The following is a 19,597-nucleotide window of genomic DNA, read 5'->3' on the forward strand; positions in this document are numbered from 1 at the left end:
AGTTTAGGAGACACACAGATGATAATTAAAGCAAATAGAAAGTATGTAACCAGTCCTGTGGTCACTGTCTTGAACACTATGTGCTTAATTGTCCACTTATTGAGAAATACAGAGACAGACAGTATAATAACCTATGTGACATGTCAAGATATCTTATTAAGGAAAATAAGATACCAGATATAATAAGCAAATTCCCTAAATTTACTTGTAACAGATAAGTGAACTTTAGATATAAATCCAGATGTACACCTGTTAACCCTTTTGAGGCCTAGTTCCTAGGCCTACTGTGTATCCATATGTTCTTGTGTTACCAACCATAGGATGGATATGAGGTACACAATAAACTAGCCACTACCATCCACAGGATGGATATGAGGTACACAATAAACTAGCCACTACCATCCACAGGATGGATATGAGGTACACAATAAACTAGCCACTACCATCCACAGGATGGATATGAGGTACACAATAAACTAGCCACTACCATCCACAGGATGGATATGAGGTACACAATAAACTAGCCACTACCATCCACAGGATGGATATGAGGTACACAATAAACTAGCCACTACCATCCACAGGATGGATATGAGGTACACAATAAACTAGCCACTACCATCCACAGGATGGATATGAGGTACACAATAAACTAGCCACCTCGGTGGCAAAAATCTATAAAAATCTAACTCTCTCTCTCTCTCTCTCTCTCTCTCTCTCTCTCTCTCTCTCTCTCTCTCTCTCTCTCTGTCTTCAGGATATCCGTTCAAGAAAGAACTCGAAATAATGGATTCAAATGGGATAAATTTAGATTTAGAAAAGATAGAGGAAAGTATTGGTTTAGAAACAGAGAAGTGGGTGAGTGGAACAGTCTCCCTAGTAGTGGATGAGTGGAACAGTCTCCCTAGTAGTGGATGAGTGGAACAGTGTACCTAGTAGTGGGTGAGTGGAACAGTGTACCTAGTAGTGGGTGAGTGGAACAGTGTACCTAGTAGTGGGTGAGTGGAACAGTGTACCTAGTAGTGGGTGAGTGGAACAGTGTACCTAGTAGTGGGTGAGTGGAACAGTGTACCTAGTAGTGGATGAATGGAGCAGTCTACCTAGTAGTGGATGAGTGGAACAGTCTACCTAGTAGTGGGTGAGTGGAACAGTCTACCTAGTAGTGGGTGAGTGGAACAGTCTCCCTAGTAGTGGATGAGTGGAACAGTGTACCTAGTAGTGGGTGAGTGGAACAGTCTCCCTAGTAGTGGATGAGTGGAACAGTCTCCCTAGTAGTGGATGAGTGGAACAGTGTACCTAGTAGTGGATGAGTGGAACAGTCTCCCTAGTAGTGGATGAGTGGAACAGTGTACCTAGTAGTGGGTGTGTGGAACAGTCTCCCTAGTAGTGGATGAGTGAAACAGTGTACCTAGTAGTGGGTGAGTGGAACAGTCTCCCTAGTAGTGGATGAGTGGAACAGTGTACCTAGTAGTGGGTGAGTGGAACAGTCTCCCTAGTAGTGGATGAGTGGAACAGTCTCCCTAGTAGTGGATGAGTGGAACAGTGTACCTAGTAGTGGGTGAGTGGAACAGTCTCCCTAGTAGTGGATGAGTGGAACAGTGTACCTAGTAGTGGGTGAGTGGAACAGTCTCCCTAGTAGTGGATGAGTGGAACAGTGTACCTAGTAGTGGGTGAGTGGAACAGTCTCCCTAGTAGTGGATGAGTGGAACAGTGTACCTAGTAGTGGGTGAGTGGAACAGTCTCCCTAGTAGTGGATGAGTGGAACAGTGTACCTAGTAGTGGGTGAGTGGAACTGTCTACCTAGTAGTGGGTGAGTGGAACAGTCTCCCTAGTAGTGGATGAGTGGAACAGTGTACCTAGTAGTGGGTGAGTGGAACAGTCTCCCTAGTAGTGGATGAGTGGAACAGTCTACCTAGTAGTGGGTGAGTGGAACAGTCTCCCTAGTAGTGGATGAGTGGAACAGTCTACCTAGTAGTGGGTGAGTGGAACAGTCTCCCTAGTAGTGGATGAGTGGAACAGTGTACCTAGTAGTGGGTGAGTGGAACAGTGTACCTAGTAGTGGGTGAGTGGAACAGTGTACCTAGTAGTGGGTGAGTGGAACAGTCTCCCTAGTAGTGGATGAGTGGAACAGTGTACCTAGTAGTGGGTGAGTGGAACAGTCTACCTAGTAGTGGGTGAGTGGAACAGTGTACCTAGTAGTGGGTGAGTGGAACAGTGTACCTAGTAGTGGGTGAGTGGAACAGTCTACCTAGTAGTGGATGAGTGGAACAGTGTACCTAGTAGTGGGTGAGTGGAACAGTGTACCTAGTAGTGGATGAGTGGAACAGTGTACCTAGTAGTGGGTGAGTGGAACAGTCTACCTAGTAGTGGGTGAGTGGAACAGTGTACCTAGTAGTGGGTGAGTGGAACAGTGTACCTAGTAGTGGGTGAGTGAAACAGTCTACCTAGTAGTGGGTGAGTGGAACAGTGTACCTAGTAGTGGATGAGTGGAACAGTGTACCTAGTAGTGGGTGAGTGGAACAGTGTACCTAGTAGTGGGTGAGTGGAACAGTGTACCTAGTAGTGGGTGAGTGGAACAGTGTACCTAGTAGTGGGTGAGTGGAACAGTGTACCTAGTAGTGGATGAGTGGAACAGTGTACCTAGTAGTGGGTGAGTGGAACAGTGTACCTAGTAGTGGGTGAGTGGAACAGTGTACCTAGTAGTGGGTGAGTGGAACAGTGTACCTAGTAGTGGGTGAGTGGAACAGTGTACCTAGTAGTGGATGAGTGGAACAGTGTACCTAGTAGTGGGTGAGTGGAACAGTGTACCTAGTAGTGGATGAGTGGAACAGTGTACCTAGTAGTGGATGAGTGGAACAGTCTCCCTAGTAGTGGATGAGTGGAACAGTGTACCTAGTAGTGGGTGAGTGGAACAGTGTACCTAGTAGTGGGTGAGTGGAACAGTGTACCTAGTAGTGGGTGAGTGGAACAGTGTACCTAGTAGTGGGTGAGTGGAACAGTGTACCTAGTAGTGGGTGAGTGGAACAGTGTACCTAGTAGTGGGTGAGTGGAACAGTGTACCTAGTAGTGGGTGAGTGGAACAGTGTACCTAGTAGTGGGTGAGTGGAACAGTGTACCTAGTAGTGGATGAATGGAGCAGTCTACCTAGTAGTGGATGAGTGGAACAGTCTACCTAGTAGTGGGTGAGTGGAACAGTCTACCTAGTAGTGGGTGAGTGGAACAGTCTCCCTAGTAGTGGATGAGTGGAACAGTCTACCTAGTAGTGGATGAGTGGAACCGTCTACCTAGTAGTGGGTGAGTGGAACAGTCTACCTAGTAGTGGATGAGTGGAACAGTCTACCTAGTAGTGGGTGAGTGGAACAGTCTACCTAGTAGTGGGTGAGTGGAACAGTCTACCTAGTAGTGGATGAGTGGAACAGTCTACCTAGTAGTGGATGAGTGGAACAGTCTACCTAGTAGTGGGTGAGTGGAACAGTCTACCTAGTAGTGTATGAGTGGAACAGTCTCCCTAGTAGTGGGTGAGTGGAACAGTCTACCTAGTAGTGGGTGAGTGGAACAGTCTCCCTAGTAGTGGATGAGTGGAACAGTCTACCTAGTAGTGGGTGAGTGGAACAGTGTACCTAGTAGTGGATGAGTGGAACAGTGTACCTAGTAGTGGGTGAGTGGAACAGTCTACCTATTAGTGGGTGAGTGGAACAGTGTACCAAGTAGTGGGTGAGTGGAACAGTGTACCTAGTAGTGAGTGAGTGGAACAGTCTACCTAGTAGTGGGTGAGTGGAACAGTGTATCTAGTAGTGGGTGAGTGGAACAGTGTACCTAGTAGTGGTTGAGTGGAACAGTGTACCTAGTAGTGGGTGAGTGGAACAGTCTATCTAGTAGTGGGTAAGTGGAACAGTCTCCCTAGTAGTGGATGAGTGGAACAGTGTACCTAGTAGTGGGTGAGTGGAACAGTCTCCCTAGTAGTGGATGAGTGGAACAGTGTACCTAGTAGTGGGTGAGTGGAACAGTCTATCTAGTAGTGGGTAAGTGGAACAGTCTCCCTAGTAGTGGATGAGTGGAACAGTGTACCTAGTAGTGGGTGAGTGGAACAGTCTATCTAGTAGTGGGTAAGTGGAACAGTCTCCCTAGTAGTGGATGAGTGGAACAGTGTACCTAGTAGTGGGTGAGTGGAACAGTCTACCTAGTAGTGGATGAGTGGAACAGTCTACCTAGTAGTAGGTGAGTGGAACAGTCTACCTAGTAGTGGGTGAGTGGAACAGTCTACCTAGTAGTGGGTGAGTGGAACAGTCTACCTAGTAGTGGATGAGTGGAAGTCTACCTAGTAGTGGGTGAGTGGAACAGTCTACCTAGTAGTGGATGAGTGGAACAGTGTACCTAGTAGTGGGTGAGTGGAACAGTCTACCTAGTAGTGGGTGAGTGGAACAGTGTACCTAGTGGTGGATGAGTGGAAGTCTACCTAGTAGTGGGTGAGTGAAACAGTCTACCTAGTAGTGGGTGAGTGGAACAGTGTACCTAGTAGTGGGTGAGTGGAACAGTCTACCTAGTAGTGGATGAGTGGAACAGTGTACCTAGTAGTGGGTGAATGGAACAGTCTACCTAGTAGTGGGTGAGTGGAACAGCCTGCCTAGTAGTGGGTGAGTGGAACAGTGTACCTAGTAGTGGGTGAGTGGAACAGTGTACCTAGTAGTGGATGAGTGGAACAGTGTACCTAGTAGTGGGTGAATGGAACAGTCTACCTAGTAGTGGGTGAATGGAACAGTCTACCTAGTAGTGGGTGAATGGAACAGTCTACCTATTAGTGGGTGAATGGAACAGCCTGCCTAGTAGGGCTATAACAGGGGCTTGCTAGCAGCATGTCACTGATGTCAGCTCTGACCTGTATACCTTGTACATGTACTTGTAGATATTAAGACTATTATTATTATTATTATTATTATTAATATAATTATTATATCTCTCACATACGTCAGGTACGCAGCATCCCTGCTGGGAGGAGGAGATGAAGAAGCCGGCTTCGCACTCATGAGAGTGAAATACTTAATGATGATGCTGGTGTTGCCTCTACATCACGTCTACGGTTATAGTATGATTACCGGTAATCTTTATATCGGAGGTACGACGCTTCTTCTGCCGGTCTTCTCTCCTCAGAGATTCCTCAGCGCCATTGAGCAGTTTAAGGCAAGGATGCTGAGGATTCTGGCCACCCTGAGTGAACGTTTTAAGGGAGGAATAGTGTTTTGACAATCCTGAGTGGACGTTTAAGGGAGGGATAGTGTTTTGACAGTCCTGAGTGAACGTTTAAGAGAGGGATAGTGTTCTGACTGTGCTGAGTGGACGTTTTAAGGGAGTGATAGTGTTTTGACAGTCCTGAGTGAACGTTTAAGGGAGGGATAGTGTTTTGACAGCCCTGAGTGGACGTTTAAGGGAGGGATAGTATTTTGACAGTCCTGAGTGGACGTTTAAGGGGGGATAGTGTTTTGACAGTCCTGAGTGGACGTTTAAGGGAGGGATAGTATTTTGACAGTCCTGAGTGGACGTTTAAGGGAGGGATAGTGTTCTGACTGTGCTGAGTGGACGTTTTAAGGGAGGGATAGTGTTCTGACAGTCCTGAGTGGACGTTTAACGGAGGGATAGTGTTCTGACAGTCCTGAGTGAACGTTTAACGGAGGGATAGTGTTCTGACAGTCCTGAGTGGACGTTTAAGGGAGGGATAGTGTTCTGACAGTCCTGAGTGGACGTTTAAGGGAGGGATAGTGTTCTGACAGTCCTGAGTGAACGTTTAACGGAGGGATAGTGTTCTGACAGTCCTGAGTGAACGTTTAACGGAGGGATAGTGTTCTGACAGTCCTGAGTGGACGTTTAACGGAGGGATAGTGTTCTGACAGTCCTGAGTGGACGTTTAAGGGAGGGATAGTGTTCTGACAGTCCTGAGTGAACGTTTAACTTAAAAACTGTTCGATTTGACAGGTAAAACCGGAACAAGACTTTACCGAAATACTTCAGACTTCTATGAAATAAAACTAGACTTGATTCTAGGGAAGAAAAAGACTAATTGAGTGTATCAAAATAAGTCTTACTGAGTGAAATAAGGCTTTACTTGAGAGAAATACCTAAATCAGACTTTAGAATTTTTTGGAGTCCAGGAAAAAGACTGATTTACTAGTTTACAGACTTTCTGGATTTTCTAAGGCTTAAACTACGCGTAATTTTAGCGATAAAAGTCTAATTTAGTCTTTCTAAGACTTGCAGGATGATTTAGGGTGAACACTAGAGAAAGAAAAGAATAATTTAGAGTTATTAAGTTATGAGGTTAAGTGATAACTGAGGTTAAGTGATAACTGAGGTTAAGTGATAACTGAGGTTGAGTGATAACTGAGGTTGAGTGATAACTGAGGTTGAGTGATAACTGAGGTTGAGTGATAACTGAGGTTAAGTGATAACTGAGGTTAAATGATAACTGAGGTCAAGTGATAACTGAGGTTAAGTGATAACTGAGGTCAAGTGATAACTGAGGTCAAGTGATAACTGAGGTCAAGTGATAACTGAGGTTAAGTGATAACTGAGGTTAAGTGATAACTGAGGTCAAGTGATAACTGAGGTTAAGTGATAACTGAGGTTAAATGATAACTGAGGTCAAGTGATAACTGAGGTTAAGTGATAACTGAGGTCAAGTGATAACTGAGGTTAAATGATAACTGAGGTCAAGTGATAACTGAGGTTAAATGATAACTGAGGTCAAGTGATAACTGAGGTTAAGTGATAACTGAGGTCAAGTGATAACTGAGGTCAAGTGATAACTGAGGTTAAGTGATAACTGAGGTTAAGTGATAACTGAGGTTAAGTGATAACTGAGGTTAAGTGATAACTGAGGTTAAGTGATAACTGAGGTTAAATGATAACTGAGGTCAAGTGATAACTGAGGTCAAGTGATAACTGAGGTTAAGTGATAACTGAGGTCAAGTGATAACTGAGGTCAAGTGATAACTGAGGTTAAGTGATAACTGAGGTCAAGAGATAACTGAGGTTAAGTGATAACTGAGGTCAAGTGATAACTGAGGTCAAGTGATAACTGAGGTCAAGTGATAACTGAGGTTAAGTGATAACTGAGGTTAAATGATAACTGAGGTCAAGTGATAACTGAGGTCAAGTGATAACTGAGGTCAAGTGATAACTGAGGTTAAGTGATAACTGAGGTCAAGTGATAACTGAGGTCAAGTGATAACTGAGGTCAAGTGATAACTGAGGTCAAGTGATAACTGAGGTCAAGTGATAACTGAGGTCAAGTGATAACTGAGGTCAAGTGATAACTGAGGTCAAGGGATAACTGAGGTCAAGTGATAACTGAGGTCAAGTGATAACTGAGGTCAAGTTAGATCAAGTAAGGAGGTCAAGTTATAAGTGAGGTCAAATAATGAGGTCAAGTTACAAATGAGGTCAAGCTATAAGTGAGGTCAAATAATGAGGTCAAGTTATAAGTGAGGTTAAATAATGAGGTCAAGTTACAAGTGAGGTTAAATAATGAGGTCAAGTTACAAGTGAGGTCAAATAATGAGGTCAAGTTACAAGTGAGGTCAAATAATGAGGTCAAGTTACAAGTGAGGTCAAATAATGAGGTCAAGCTATATATATATATATATATATATGAGGTCAAATAATGAGGCCAAGCTATAAGTGAGGTCAAATAATGAGGTCAAGTTATGAGTGACGTCAAATAATGAGGTCAAGTTTAAGTGACGTCAAATAATGAGGTCAAGTTACAAGTGAGGTTAAATAATGAGGTCAAGTTACAAGTGAGGTTAAATAATGAGGTGAAGTTACAAGTGAGGTTAAATAATGAGGTCAAGTTACAAGTGAGGTTAAATAATGAGGTCAAGTTACAAGTGAGGTCAAATAATGAGGTGAAGTTACAAGTGAGGTTAAATAATGAGGTCAAGTTACAAGTGAGGTCAAATAATAAGGTCAAGTTTAAGTGACGTCAAATAATGAGGTCAAGTTACAAGTGAGGTCAAATAATGAGGTCAAGTTACAAGTGAGGTCAAATAATGAGGTCAAGTTTAAGTGACGTCAAATAATGAGGTCAAGTTACAAGTGAGGTCAAATAATGAGGTCAAGTTACAAGTGAGGTTAAATAATGAGGTCAGGTTACAAGTGAGGTCAAATAATGAGGTCAAGTTACAAGTGAGGTCAAATAATGAGGTCAAGTTACAAGTGAGGTTAAATAATGAGGTCAAGTTACAAGTGAGGTCAAATAATGAGGTCAAGTTACAAGTGAGGTTAAATAATGAGGTCAAGTTACAAGTGAGGTCAAATAATGAGGTCAAGTTACAAGTGAGGTCAAATAATGAGGTCAAGTTACAAGTGAGGTCAAATAATGAGGTCAAGCTATATATATATATATAAGTGAGGTCAAATAATGAGGCCAAGCTATAAGTGAGGTCAAATAATGAGGTCAAGTTATGAGTGACGTCAAATAATGAGGTCAAGTTACAAGTGAGGTCAAATAATGATGTCTAGTTATAAGTGAGGTCAAATAATGTCTAGTTACAAGTGAGGTCAAATAATAAGGTGAAGTTATAAGTGAGGTCACGTGACAGGTGAGGTTGTGTCCTGTAGTACCTCACCTGGTCAGCTTCCTGGCAGACACACCGCTGCTAGACAGGTACGACCTCACCTCCCTGGAAGTTATGTTCTCCGCAGCTGCACCTCTACCTGTCTCAACCCACACCAACATAATTAACAAGGTAATTATTATTATTATTATTATTATTATAACTGCTTGCATTAGTAAGCGCTAAACTCTCCGGGGTCATGTTATTGGAATATTAGTAACTACCTCAGTTACCCCAACAACACTGCTTTTAATATATATATATATATATATATATATATATATATATATATATATATATATATATATATATATATATATATATATAATACGACTGTTTATATAATACAAATGTTGTCATATTTATTAATTATATACATTACTATATATATTCTTAAACACCCTGGCCGTCTCCCTCCGAGGCAAGGTAACCCGAAAGAGAAACACATTTACCATCATTTACACTATAACTATCTTGCCAGAATCGTGTACTGTACTGCCACCTCCAGGACTCGAGTCCGGCTTACCCGAATCCCTTCAAAAAATACTACCTTGCTCACACTCCAACAGCTCGTCAGATCCCAAAAACCATTTGTCTCCACTCCTAACACGCTCACATACGCCTGTTGGACGTCCAGGCCCCTCGCACACAAAACCTCCTTTACCTCGCTGGATAACGTTCAGAGGACTTTCTCTGTTCTTATACACTCCATTAAACACCTGAAATATTGGGAAACGTTCAAGTTCCTTAAAGTGTATTCCTTGGAACGTAGACGAGAAAGGTACATCAAAATTTAAGCGTGGACAATCCTGGAGGACGGTGCAAAATACCTCCGCAATGTGTACAGTAAGAGAGAACTCGATGAGTGCCAGAGGTCCCCGACTCTTCAACGCCCTCAGTGAACAAGGAAAATCATCCAGAAACCTCTGACACTTCCAGAGGGAACTGGACAGGCGCTTCAAATCAATGCCTGACCAGCCAGGCTGTGGTTCGTATATCGAACTGCGTACAACCAGCGGTAACAGTCTAGATGATCAAACCTTGATTCTCCAGGTCTGGTCTGATACCGCCCCGCGGGGGCACTGACCCCCTAACACGTCTTTTAGGTACCCTTCGTCTATTTTTGTGTAATGAAGACTTTAAACCCCATTAACCCCTCTCTCTCTCTCACCAGACAGGGATAGACTTTAAACCCCATTAACCCCTCTCTCTCTCACCAGACAGGGATAGACTTTAAACCCCATTAACCCCTCTCTCTCTCTCACCAGACAGGGATAGACTTTAAACCCCATTAACCCCTCTCTCTCTCTCACCAGACAGGGATAGACTTTAAACCCCATTAACCCCTCTCTCTCTCACCAGACAGGGATAGACTTTAAACCCCATTAACCCCTCTCTCTCTCACCAGACAGGGATAGACTTTAAACCCCATTAACCCCTCTCTCTCTCTCACCAGACAGGGATAGACTTTAAACCCCATTAACCCCTCTCTCTCTCACCAGACAGGGATAGACTTTAAACCCCATTAACCCCTCTCTCTCTCACCAGACAATGATAGACTTTAAACCCCATTAACCCCTCTCTCTCTCTCACCAGACAGGGATAGACTTTAAACCCCATTAACCACTCTCTCTCTCACCAGACAGGGATAGACTTTAAACCCCATTAACCCCTCTCTCTCTCTCACCAGACAGGGATAAATTTAAACCCCATTAACCCCCCTCTCTCTCACCAGACAGGGATAGACTTTAAACCCCATTAACCCCTCTCTCTCTCACCAGACAGGGATAGACTTTAAACCCCATTAACCACTCTCTCTCACCAGACAGGGATAGACTTTAAACCCCATTAACCACTCTCTCACCAGATAGGGATATACTTTAAACCCCATTAACCCCTCTCTCTCTCACCAGACAGGGATAGACTTTAAACCCCATTAACCCCCCTCTCTCTCACCAGACTGGGATAGACTTTAAACCCCATTAACCCCTCTCTCTCTCACCAGACAGGGATAGACTTTAAACCCCATTAACCCCTCTCTCTCTCTCTCTCTCACCAGAGAGGGATATACTTTAAACCCCATTAACCCCTCTCTCTCTCACCAGACAGGGATAGACTTTAAACCCCATTAACCACTCTCTCACCAGACAGGGATAGACTTTAAACCCCATTAACCCCCCTCTCTCTCACCAGACAGGGATAGACTTTAAACCCCATTAACAACTCTCTCTCTCACCAGACAGGGATAGACTTTAAACCCCATTAACCCCTCTCTCTCTCACCAGACAGGGATAGACTTTAAACCCCATTAACCCCTCTCTCTCTCACCAGACAGGGATAGACTTTAAACCCCATTAACCCCTCTCTCTCTCCCCAGACAGGGATAGACTTTAAACCCCATTAACCCCTCTCTCTCTCACCAGACAGGGATAGACTTTAAACCCCATTAACCCCTCTCTCTCTCACCAGACAGGGATAGACTTTAAACCCCATTAACCCCTCTCTCTCTCTCACCAGACAGGGATAGACTTTAAACCCCATTAACCCCTCTCTCTCTCACCAGACAGGGATAGACTTTAAACCCCATTAACCCCTCTCTCTCTCACCAGACAATGATAGACTTTAAACCCCATTAACCCCTCTCTCTCTCTCACCAGACAGGGATAGACTTTAAACCCCATTAACCACTCTCTCTCTCACCAGACAGGGATAGACTTTAAACCCCATTAACCCCTCTCTCTCTCTCACCAGACAGGGATAAATTTAAACCCCATTAACCCCCCTCTCTCTCACCAGACAGGGATAGACTTTAAACCCCATTAACCCCTCTCTCTCTCTCTCACCAGACAGGGATAGACTTTAAACCCCATTAACCACTCTCTCTCACCAGACAGGGATAGACTTTAAACCCCATTAACCACTCTCTCACCAGATAGGGATATACTTTAAACCCCATTAACCCCTCTCTCTCTCACCAGACAGGGATAGACTTTAAACCCCATTAACCCCCCTCTCTCTCACCAGACTGGGATAGACTTTAAACCCCATTAACCCCTCTCTCTCTCACCAGACAGGGATAGACTTTAAACCCCATTAACCCCTCTCTCTCTCACCAGACAGGGATAGACTTTAAACCCCATTAACCCCTCTCTCTCTCCCCAGACAGGGATAGACTTTAAACCCCATTAACCCCTCTCTCTCTCTCACCAGACAGGGATAGACTTTAAACCCCATTAACCACTCTCTCTCTCACCAGATAGGGATATACTTTAAACCCCATTAACCCCTCTCTCTCTCACCAGACAGGGATAGACTTTAAACCCCATTAACCCCTCTCTCTCTCACCAGACAGGGATAGACTTTAAACCCCATTAACCACTCTCTCACCAGACAGGGATAGACTTTAAACCCCATTAACCCCTCTCTCTCTCACCAGACAGGGATAGACTTTAAACCCCATTAACCACTCTCTCTCTCACCAGACAGGGATAGACTTTAAACCCCATTAACCACTCTCTCACCAGACAGGGATAGACTTTAAACCCCATTAACCCCTCTCTCTCTCACCAGACAGGGATAGACTTTAAACCCCATTAACCCCTCTCTCTCTCTCACCAGACAGGGATAGACTTTAAACCCCATTAACCACTCTCTCTCTCACCAGACAGGGATAGACTTTAAACCCCATTAACCACTCTCTCTCACCAGACAGGGATAGACTATAAACCCCATTAACCCCCCTCTCTCTCACCAGACAGGGATAGACTATAAACCCCATTAACCCCTCTCTCTCTCACCAGACAGGGATAGACTTTAAACCCCATTAACCCCTCTCTCTCTCACCAGACAGGGATAGACTTTAAACCCCATTAACCCCTCTCTCTCTCACCAGACAGGGATAGACTTTAAACCCCATTAACCCCTCTCTCTCTCACCAGACAGGGATAAACTTGATGTCAGGCTACGGGATGACTGAAGTTGCCTCTGTTACTACAAATGGAAGCGTCTATGGCTTCTGTTTGGGATCCGTGGGGCGTGTGATGCCTTATACCAAGGTTAAGGTGAGTGCCAGGTGTGGGAGTGCCAGGTGTGGAGTGCCAGGTGGTCCTGGATAATGCATGGTGTCACTAGCCTCGTATTTCACATTGTTGTTATCTCGCCTGTCAAATACTCATGAGTATCTTGTATGTTGTATTCATGTCTCCCCTGGTTCTCCTCCGGCATGTATATGTGTGTAAAACTCCTTCAATACATGTCAATTCTGAAAAAATAAGCACAAATTCTATATAATACGATCCTTTATTAACGTTTCGCCCACACAGTGTTTATAGTGTAGAGAGTCAGGTGGAGAATACTGGGTAGGCTCGTCTCAGATCCAACCTAACTAACATTCTCCACCTGACTCGCGTGCTCTTTACCCAGGTAGATCTGTTTGTGACTTGATAAAGCCCACTGTGTGGGCGAAACGTTGTCGATAAAGGATCACAAGATACTACATTTGTGGCTACTGCTTTCCATCGTGTTCGTATCATATACCATTTATCTCCAGCATGTCAATTCCCATCCAGATAATCGACCCGGAAACTGGGAGAATGCTGGCGGAAGGAGAAGAGGGTGAGGTGTGTGTCAAAAGCTTGACAGTCATGCTGGGCTATATCAATAACCCAGCTGCCACGGCTGCAATGATCGACTCTGACGGGTGGCTTCACACAGGGGACCTGGGTTACTACAACTCAGACGGCTTCCTCTTCCTAACAGATAGGATCAAGGATCTTATCAAGGTCAAAGGTTTCCAGGTGAGATGTGACAGATGAGGTGACGTACAGTAATGTATAAAACATTGAGTATTGACAAATTATCAGCAATTTCCTCGCTGTCGGTCTCTAGCTCAGGGGTCCAGGTTGAAGGACTTTGCCTCGACAGGTGAGTCTATCAGGCAGTGTCATCCTACATGGCTCCTGATAGATTGTGCCCTGAGACACGCATTACCCTGACACATTATCCATGTCGATTTAAAGCAAATCCTATATATTTTCCTTGGTTGCCAGAGCAACCACCACCATCAACTATATCTTCTCCCTCAATCCAGGTGTCTCCTAAACAAGTAGAGGAGGTGTTGATGGGGATGGAGGGTGTTGGGGAGGTGGCAGTGGTGGGGGTACCACACCCCAGGACAGGTGAGGCAGCTAGGGCTTATGTGGTACCTAAGCCCTCAGCACGTCTCTCCCCGGCACTCCTACAGCGTTACGTAGCAGGTAATTACCTATTTGTACTTACAATATCAGATTTATGTTGGTGGTATACCATTTACAGTGTTTGTAGTTACAAGAACAGAGAGAATTCTTAACCTAACCCTGTACAGACCCGAGAAAGAGAGAGAGAGAGAGAGAGAGAGAGAGAGAGAGAGAGAGAGAGAGAGAGAGAGAGAGAGAGAGAGAGAATCATTTACGTGTATCACACAGAACGCCTGGCGCCCCATAAACATCTCACAGGAGGTGTGGAACTGCTGGAGATGTTACCCAGGAACCAGTCAGGCAAGGTTCTCAAGAAGAAGTTGATAGAATCCTACATCGCCTCCTCCAAGCTCTGAGGTCTTCAAGCTGCAGTAGCTGCTGTCTTCAAGCTCTAAGCTTTTGGGCAAAAGCAGTAGCTACTGTCTCCAAGCTTCAAGCTCCCTGACAGAAGCAGTAGCTACTGTCTTCAGGCTGCAGTAGCTGCTATCTCCAAGCTCTGAGAGCCTTCAAAAAAACAGTAGCCTAAGTAACTACCCTCACTGCCACTCACGCATCTTCTGGAGATGGCAGATGATGTATTTCAAAAATAATAAATGATAACCAGAGCATAATATGGTTTATTTCCTCCTCTAATATAAATCTATCAATTTATCTACCGGGGACAGTCACATCTCTCTTTAAAGGTATCTAATAGTTACCTGTTTACTAGGGGTCTAGAGACTAAGTGTATTTAGACACAGGTACACTTAAGTACACTTATCATACATACTTTGACATTCTAAATAACGACTGTAAAAAAAAATATTGAATGTAAGCAGATAGTCGACACACTCCCTACTCTTTCTAAAGCCTCCTTGTTCATCTGTGATCCTGCTCTCCATCTTACCTCTAATTCTATCAATAATAACCGTATCATACACTTTGCCTGGTATACTCAGTAGGCTTAGTTTCCTATACAGTGGTCCCTCGTTGTTCGTAATTAATCCGTTCCTGGAGCCATTACTATAAACGAAATTTACGATTTACGAATCAATTTTCCCCATAAGAAATAATGTAAATACAATTAATCCGTTCCTGACACCCAGAAGTATTAAAACAAAAAATGTTTTAACATGAAATATACATGTAGTACATAAACAATACAATGGGAAATGATGAATGAAACATTAACATCATAACACTTACTTTTATTGGAGATTCTTCTTAGTGTATGGGAGACTGGAGGAGGAGAGAGAGTGGATTGTTTATAGTTTGGAAGGGGAATCTTCTTCCATCAACACCTCAGGTACCATTTGCTTTTCTGGGGTTGCTTCTCTTCTCTGTTTCTTAATGCCACTAGGACCACCTTGAGAGTCACTGGAGTCCTGTCTTACAAAGTAACTGTGGAGAGAGCTCTGTTTCTGGCGTCTCTTTAACACTTCCCTAAAATGGCCCAAGACTTTGTCACTGTACATGTTGCCAACCTGGCTTGCAACAACCTGTTAGGGTGATGTTTCTCCATAAAGCTTTCCATCTTACCCCACATATAAGGGGGATTACCAACAGACCCCTGGCAGTCTTCAAGCTGGCACTGGACAAGCACCTAAAGTCAGTTCCTGATCAGCCGGGCTGTGGCTCGTACGTTTGCGTGCAGCCAGCAGCAACAGCTTGGTTGATCAGGCGCTGATCCACCAGGAGGCCTGGTCACAGACCGGGCCGCGGGGGCATTGACCCCCGAAACTCTCTCCAGGTAAACTCCAGGTAAACATAGTAAGAATCTCTTTAATATCTGAAGAAGGCACCTTCTTCCATCTCTCTTCCTCCTCCTCTGCAGCAAGATTCTGAGCTGCGATGTGTTGCTCTTCCTGCTGAAGCTCTTGCAGCTCCTCAGTGGTGAGCTCTTCGTTGTGGTCTTCCACCAATTCTTCCACATCCTCCAAACTCACATCCAACCCCATGGAACTCCCCAGTGCCACAATTGATTTTACAACAGACATAGGCTCATTAGGGTCAGTCCCAAATTCTTCAAAATCCCTCTTGTCGACGCAATCTGGCCACAATTTTCTCCAGGCAGAGTTCAAAGTCCTGGTAGTCACTCCCTCCCAAGCCATACCTATAAGGGTTATGCAGTGGAGGATGCTGAAGTGTTCTCTCCAAAATTCCCTTAGGGTCAAGTGAGTGTCTGTGGTCACAGTCAAGCACCTGTGAAACATTGGTTTTGTGTAGAGTTTTTTAAAGTTTGCAATAGCCTGCTGGTCCATGGGCTGGAGGAGAGGAGTGGTATTCGGGGGCAAGAACTTTACTGTGATGAACCCAAACTCCTCGAAAATTAGGTCATCCAAGTTTGGAGGATGAGCAGGCGCATTGTCCATTACTAGCAGGCACTTGAGATCCAATTTCTTTTCCAGGAGATACTCCTTCACACTAGGGCCAAACACTTCATTGAACCACTCGACGAAAATTTCCCTCGTGACCCATGCCTTACTATTAGATTTCCAAAACACACACAATTTACTCTTCATAACATTGTTTTTCCTGAACACTCTGGGATTTTCAGAATGGTACACTAGTAATGGCTTCACTTTGAAATCCCCACTAGCATTAGCACAGAACATTAGCGTCAGCCTGTCTTTCATAGGCTTGTGTCCTGGCATTGCCTTTTCCTCTTGTGTAATGAAGGTCATCTTTGGCATTTTCTTCCAAAAGAGGCCTGTTTCGTCACAATTGAACACTTGTTCAGGTTTCAGTCCTTCACTGTTTATGTACTCCTTGAATTCATGCACATATTTTTCAGCCGCCTTGTGGTCCGAACTGGCAGCCTCACCATGCCTTACCACACTGTGTATGCCAGTACGGTTCTTAAATCTCTCAAACCAGCCTTTGCTGGCCTTAAATTCACTCACTTCACCACTATTTGCAGGCAATTCCTTTACCAAATCTTCATGCAACTGCCTAGCCTTTTCACAAATAAACGAAGTCATAAGAGTATCTCCTGCTAATTGTTTCTCATTTATCCACACCAATAATAACTTCTCAACCTCTTCCAGTACTGGTGATCTCATTTTTGTCAGCATAGTTACTCCCTTTGCAACAACAGCATCCTTTATTTCATTTTTCTTGGTCACTATGGAACATAAGGTTGTGTAGGGTTTCTTATACATCCTGGACAGTTCGGCCACACTTGTACCACTTTCATATTGTTCAATGATGGTTTTCTTAAATTCAATCGTATTTCTCACATTCTTTACCACAGGCTTGGCACTTGGAGCTTTCTTTGGAGCCATGGTAGCTTATTTAGTACTTCTGCCGCCCTGGCTCACGCCGTGGGTACGCGTCACGGACGAACTACGACTCGCGAGTCAACCTATGAAAAGCGAGTCCATGTTTATACGAAAATACCTCTATGATTGGCGAATTTTACGATTGCCGGGAACTACGAAAAGCGGGGGACCACTGTATTTTTTCCTCTAACTTCCAAGCGCTCTCGTGATTTCTCACATCATCACACAAGTCCTTGACAATGTAAGAAATCACGAAAGCACTTGGAATTTCACTATTTAGTTTTCACAGTGGTTGTTTTGTAAGTTGTGATATAACCTGTTTACTATGCTCTTTATTTACATAGTTTGACACGTTTAAATTAACTAAACTAACACCGACAAGGTCAGACGAAGTGACTGATTTCTGTTGGGGTACTAGACTACCTACACGAGGGTCATTAAGGCTGCATGTCACCTGTGTACCACCAGTCAGTACTTCAATACCCAGGGCACCTTGTTTGTGGAAAAGCTTCACCACACATTGGCTTCGTCAGTCCAATAGAAAAAATGGTGAAGATCAGTAGTTTGAAGAAATCAGTCCCTCAAACTCCTTCTAATCTTCACCATCGATTCTCTGACCCATTTATCTACATTAATGCCTTGTATATCAACTTAGAAACCTACAGTGTAAATTCTGGTATCGTCTGTAAAGGCTATGTGGTGTGATTTGTCTCTATGCCGGATGTGTGAGAGAAGTGGGGGACGAGTACTGTGCCTTGGGGAACTCAGCTTTTCACACCGGCTGCCTCTGGAGAATCTGGAGATCTGGAGAGAGAGAATCTGGAGAATGTTTATCTGGAGAGAGTTCCGGGGGTCAACGCCCCCGCGGCCCGGTCTGTGACCAGGCCTCCTTAGGTCAGTGTCCCAGGATGCGACCCACACCAGTCGACTAACACCCAGGTACCCATTTTACTGATGGGGAACATAGACAACAGGTGGAAAGAAACACGTCCAATGTTTCTACTCTGGCTGGGAATCGAACCCAGACCCTCACCGTGTGAAGCCAGAGCGTTAACCACCAGGCCACCAATATATTTATTAATTTTTTTGTGTGTTGTGTTGGTCAGGACGTTGAAGATCCATCTATCAACTTTCCGAATTAATTCTTTATCAGTTATATTCTATGTTGTTATACCATGATCATACTTGTCGAAGGCTTTTGTAAAGTCTGTGTGTACCATATCTGCGTTCTGTTTGTCCTCCCAGACCATGCTACTGTGGACCAGTGTATCCCAGACCATGCTACTGTGGACCAGTGTATCCCAGACCATGCTACTGTGGACCAGTGTATCCCAGACCATGCTACTGTGGACCAGTGTATCCCAGACCATGCTACTGTGGACCAGTGTATCCCAGACCATGCTACTGTGGACCAGTGTATCCCAGACCATGCTACTGTGGACCAGTGTATCCCAGACCATGCTACTGTGGACCAGTGTATCCCAGACCATGCTACTGTGGACCAGTGTATCCCAGACCATGCTACTGTGGACCAGTGTATCCCAGACCATGCTACTGTGGACCAGTGTATCCCAGACCATGCTACTGTGGACCAGTGTATCCCAGACCATGCTACTGTGGACCAGTGTATCCCAGACCATGCTACTGTGGACCAGTGTATCCCAGACCATGCTACTGTGGACCAGTGTATCCCAGACCATGCTACTGTGGACCAGTGTATCCCAGACCATGCTACTGTGGACCAGTGTATCCCAGACCATGCCACTGTGGACCAGTGTATCCCAGACCATGCTACTGTGGACCAGTGTATCCCAGACCATGCCACTGTGGACCAGTGTATCCCAGACCATGCTACTGTGGACCAGTGTATCCCAGACCATGCTACTGTGGACCAGTGTATCCCAGACCATGCTACAGTGGACCAGTGTATCCCAGACCATGCTACTGTGGACCAGTGTATCCCAGACCATGCTACTGTGGACCAGTGTATCCCAGACCATGCCACTGTGGACCAGTGTATCCCAGACCATGCTACTGTGGACCAGTGTATCCCAGACCATGCTACTGTGGACCAGTGTATCCCAGACCATGCTACTGTGGACCAGTGTATCCCAGACCATGCCCAGACCATGCTACTGTGGACCAGTGTATCCCAGACCATGCTACTGTGTATCCCAGACCAGTGTATCCCAGACCATGCTACTGTGGTCCAGTGTATCCCAGACCATGCTACTGTGGACCAGTGTATCCCAGACCATGCTACTGTGGACCAGTGTATCCCAGACCATGCTACTGTGGACCAGTGTATCCCAGACCATGCTACTGTGGACCAGTGTATCCCAGACCATGCTACAGTGGACCAGTGTATCCCAGACCATGCTACAGTGGACCAGTGTATCCCAGACCATGCTACTGTGGACCAGTGTATCCCAGACCGTGCTACAGTGGACCAGTGTATCCCAGACCATGCTACTGTGGACCAGTGTATCCCAGA

At 44.8% G+C, this 19,597-nt stretch overlaps 1 protein-coding gene across 2 annotated transcripts in view; it reads left to right on the forward strand.

Moving 5' to 3' along the window:
* LOC128703873 (uncharacterized) overlaps positions 1–14,454 on the forward strand; it is a 108,363-nt gene extending 93,909 nt beyond the window's left edge. For both annotated transcript variants that reach the window (XM_070104900.1, XM_070104901.1), the window contains exons 6-11: positions 4,971–5,178; positions 8,595–8,741; positions 12,548–12,670; positions 13,178–13,405; positions 13,699–13,864; positions 14,072–14,454. In XM_070104900.1, the coding sequence (XP_069961001.1) occupies positions 4,971–5,178; positions 8,595–8,741; positions 12,548–12,670; positions 13,178–13,405; positions 13,699–13,864; positions 14,072–14,199 (1,000 nt within the window). In that variant the 3' untranslated portion in view covers positions 14,200–14,454. The remainder of the gene's footprint in view (positions 1–4,970; positions 5,179–8,594; positions 8,742–12,547; positions 12,671–13,177; positions 13,406–13,698; positions 13,865–14,071) is intronic.
* The last annotated feature ends 5,143 nt before the right edge of the window (positions 14,455–19,597 follow it).

This window comes from Cherax quadricarinatus, chromosome 95, assembly GCF_038502225.1.
Source record: "Cherax quadricarinatus isolate ZL_2023a chromosome 95, ASM3850222v1, whole genome shotgun sequence".
NCBI lineage: Eukaryota > Metazoa > Arthropoda > Malacostraca > Decapoda > Parastacidae > Cherax > Cherax quadricarinatus.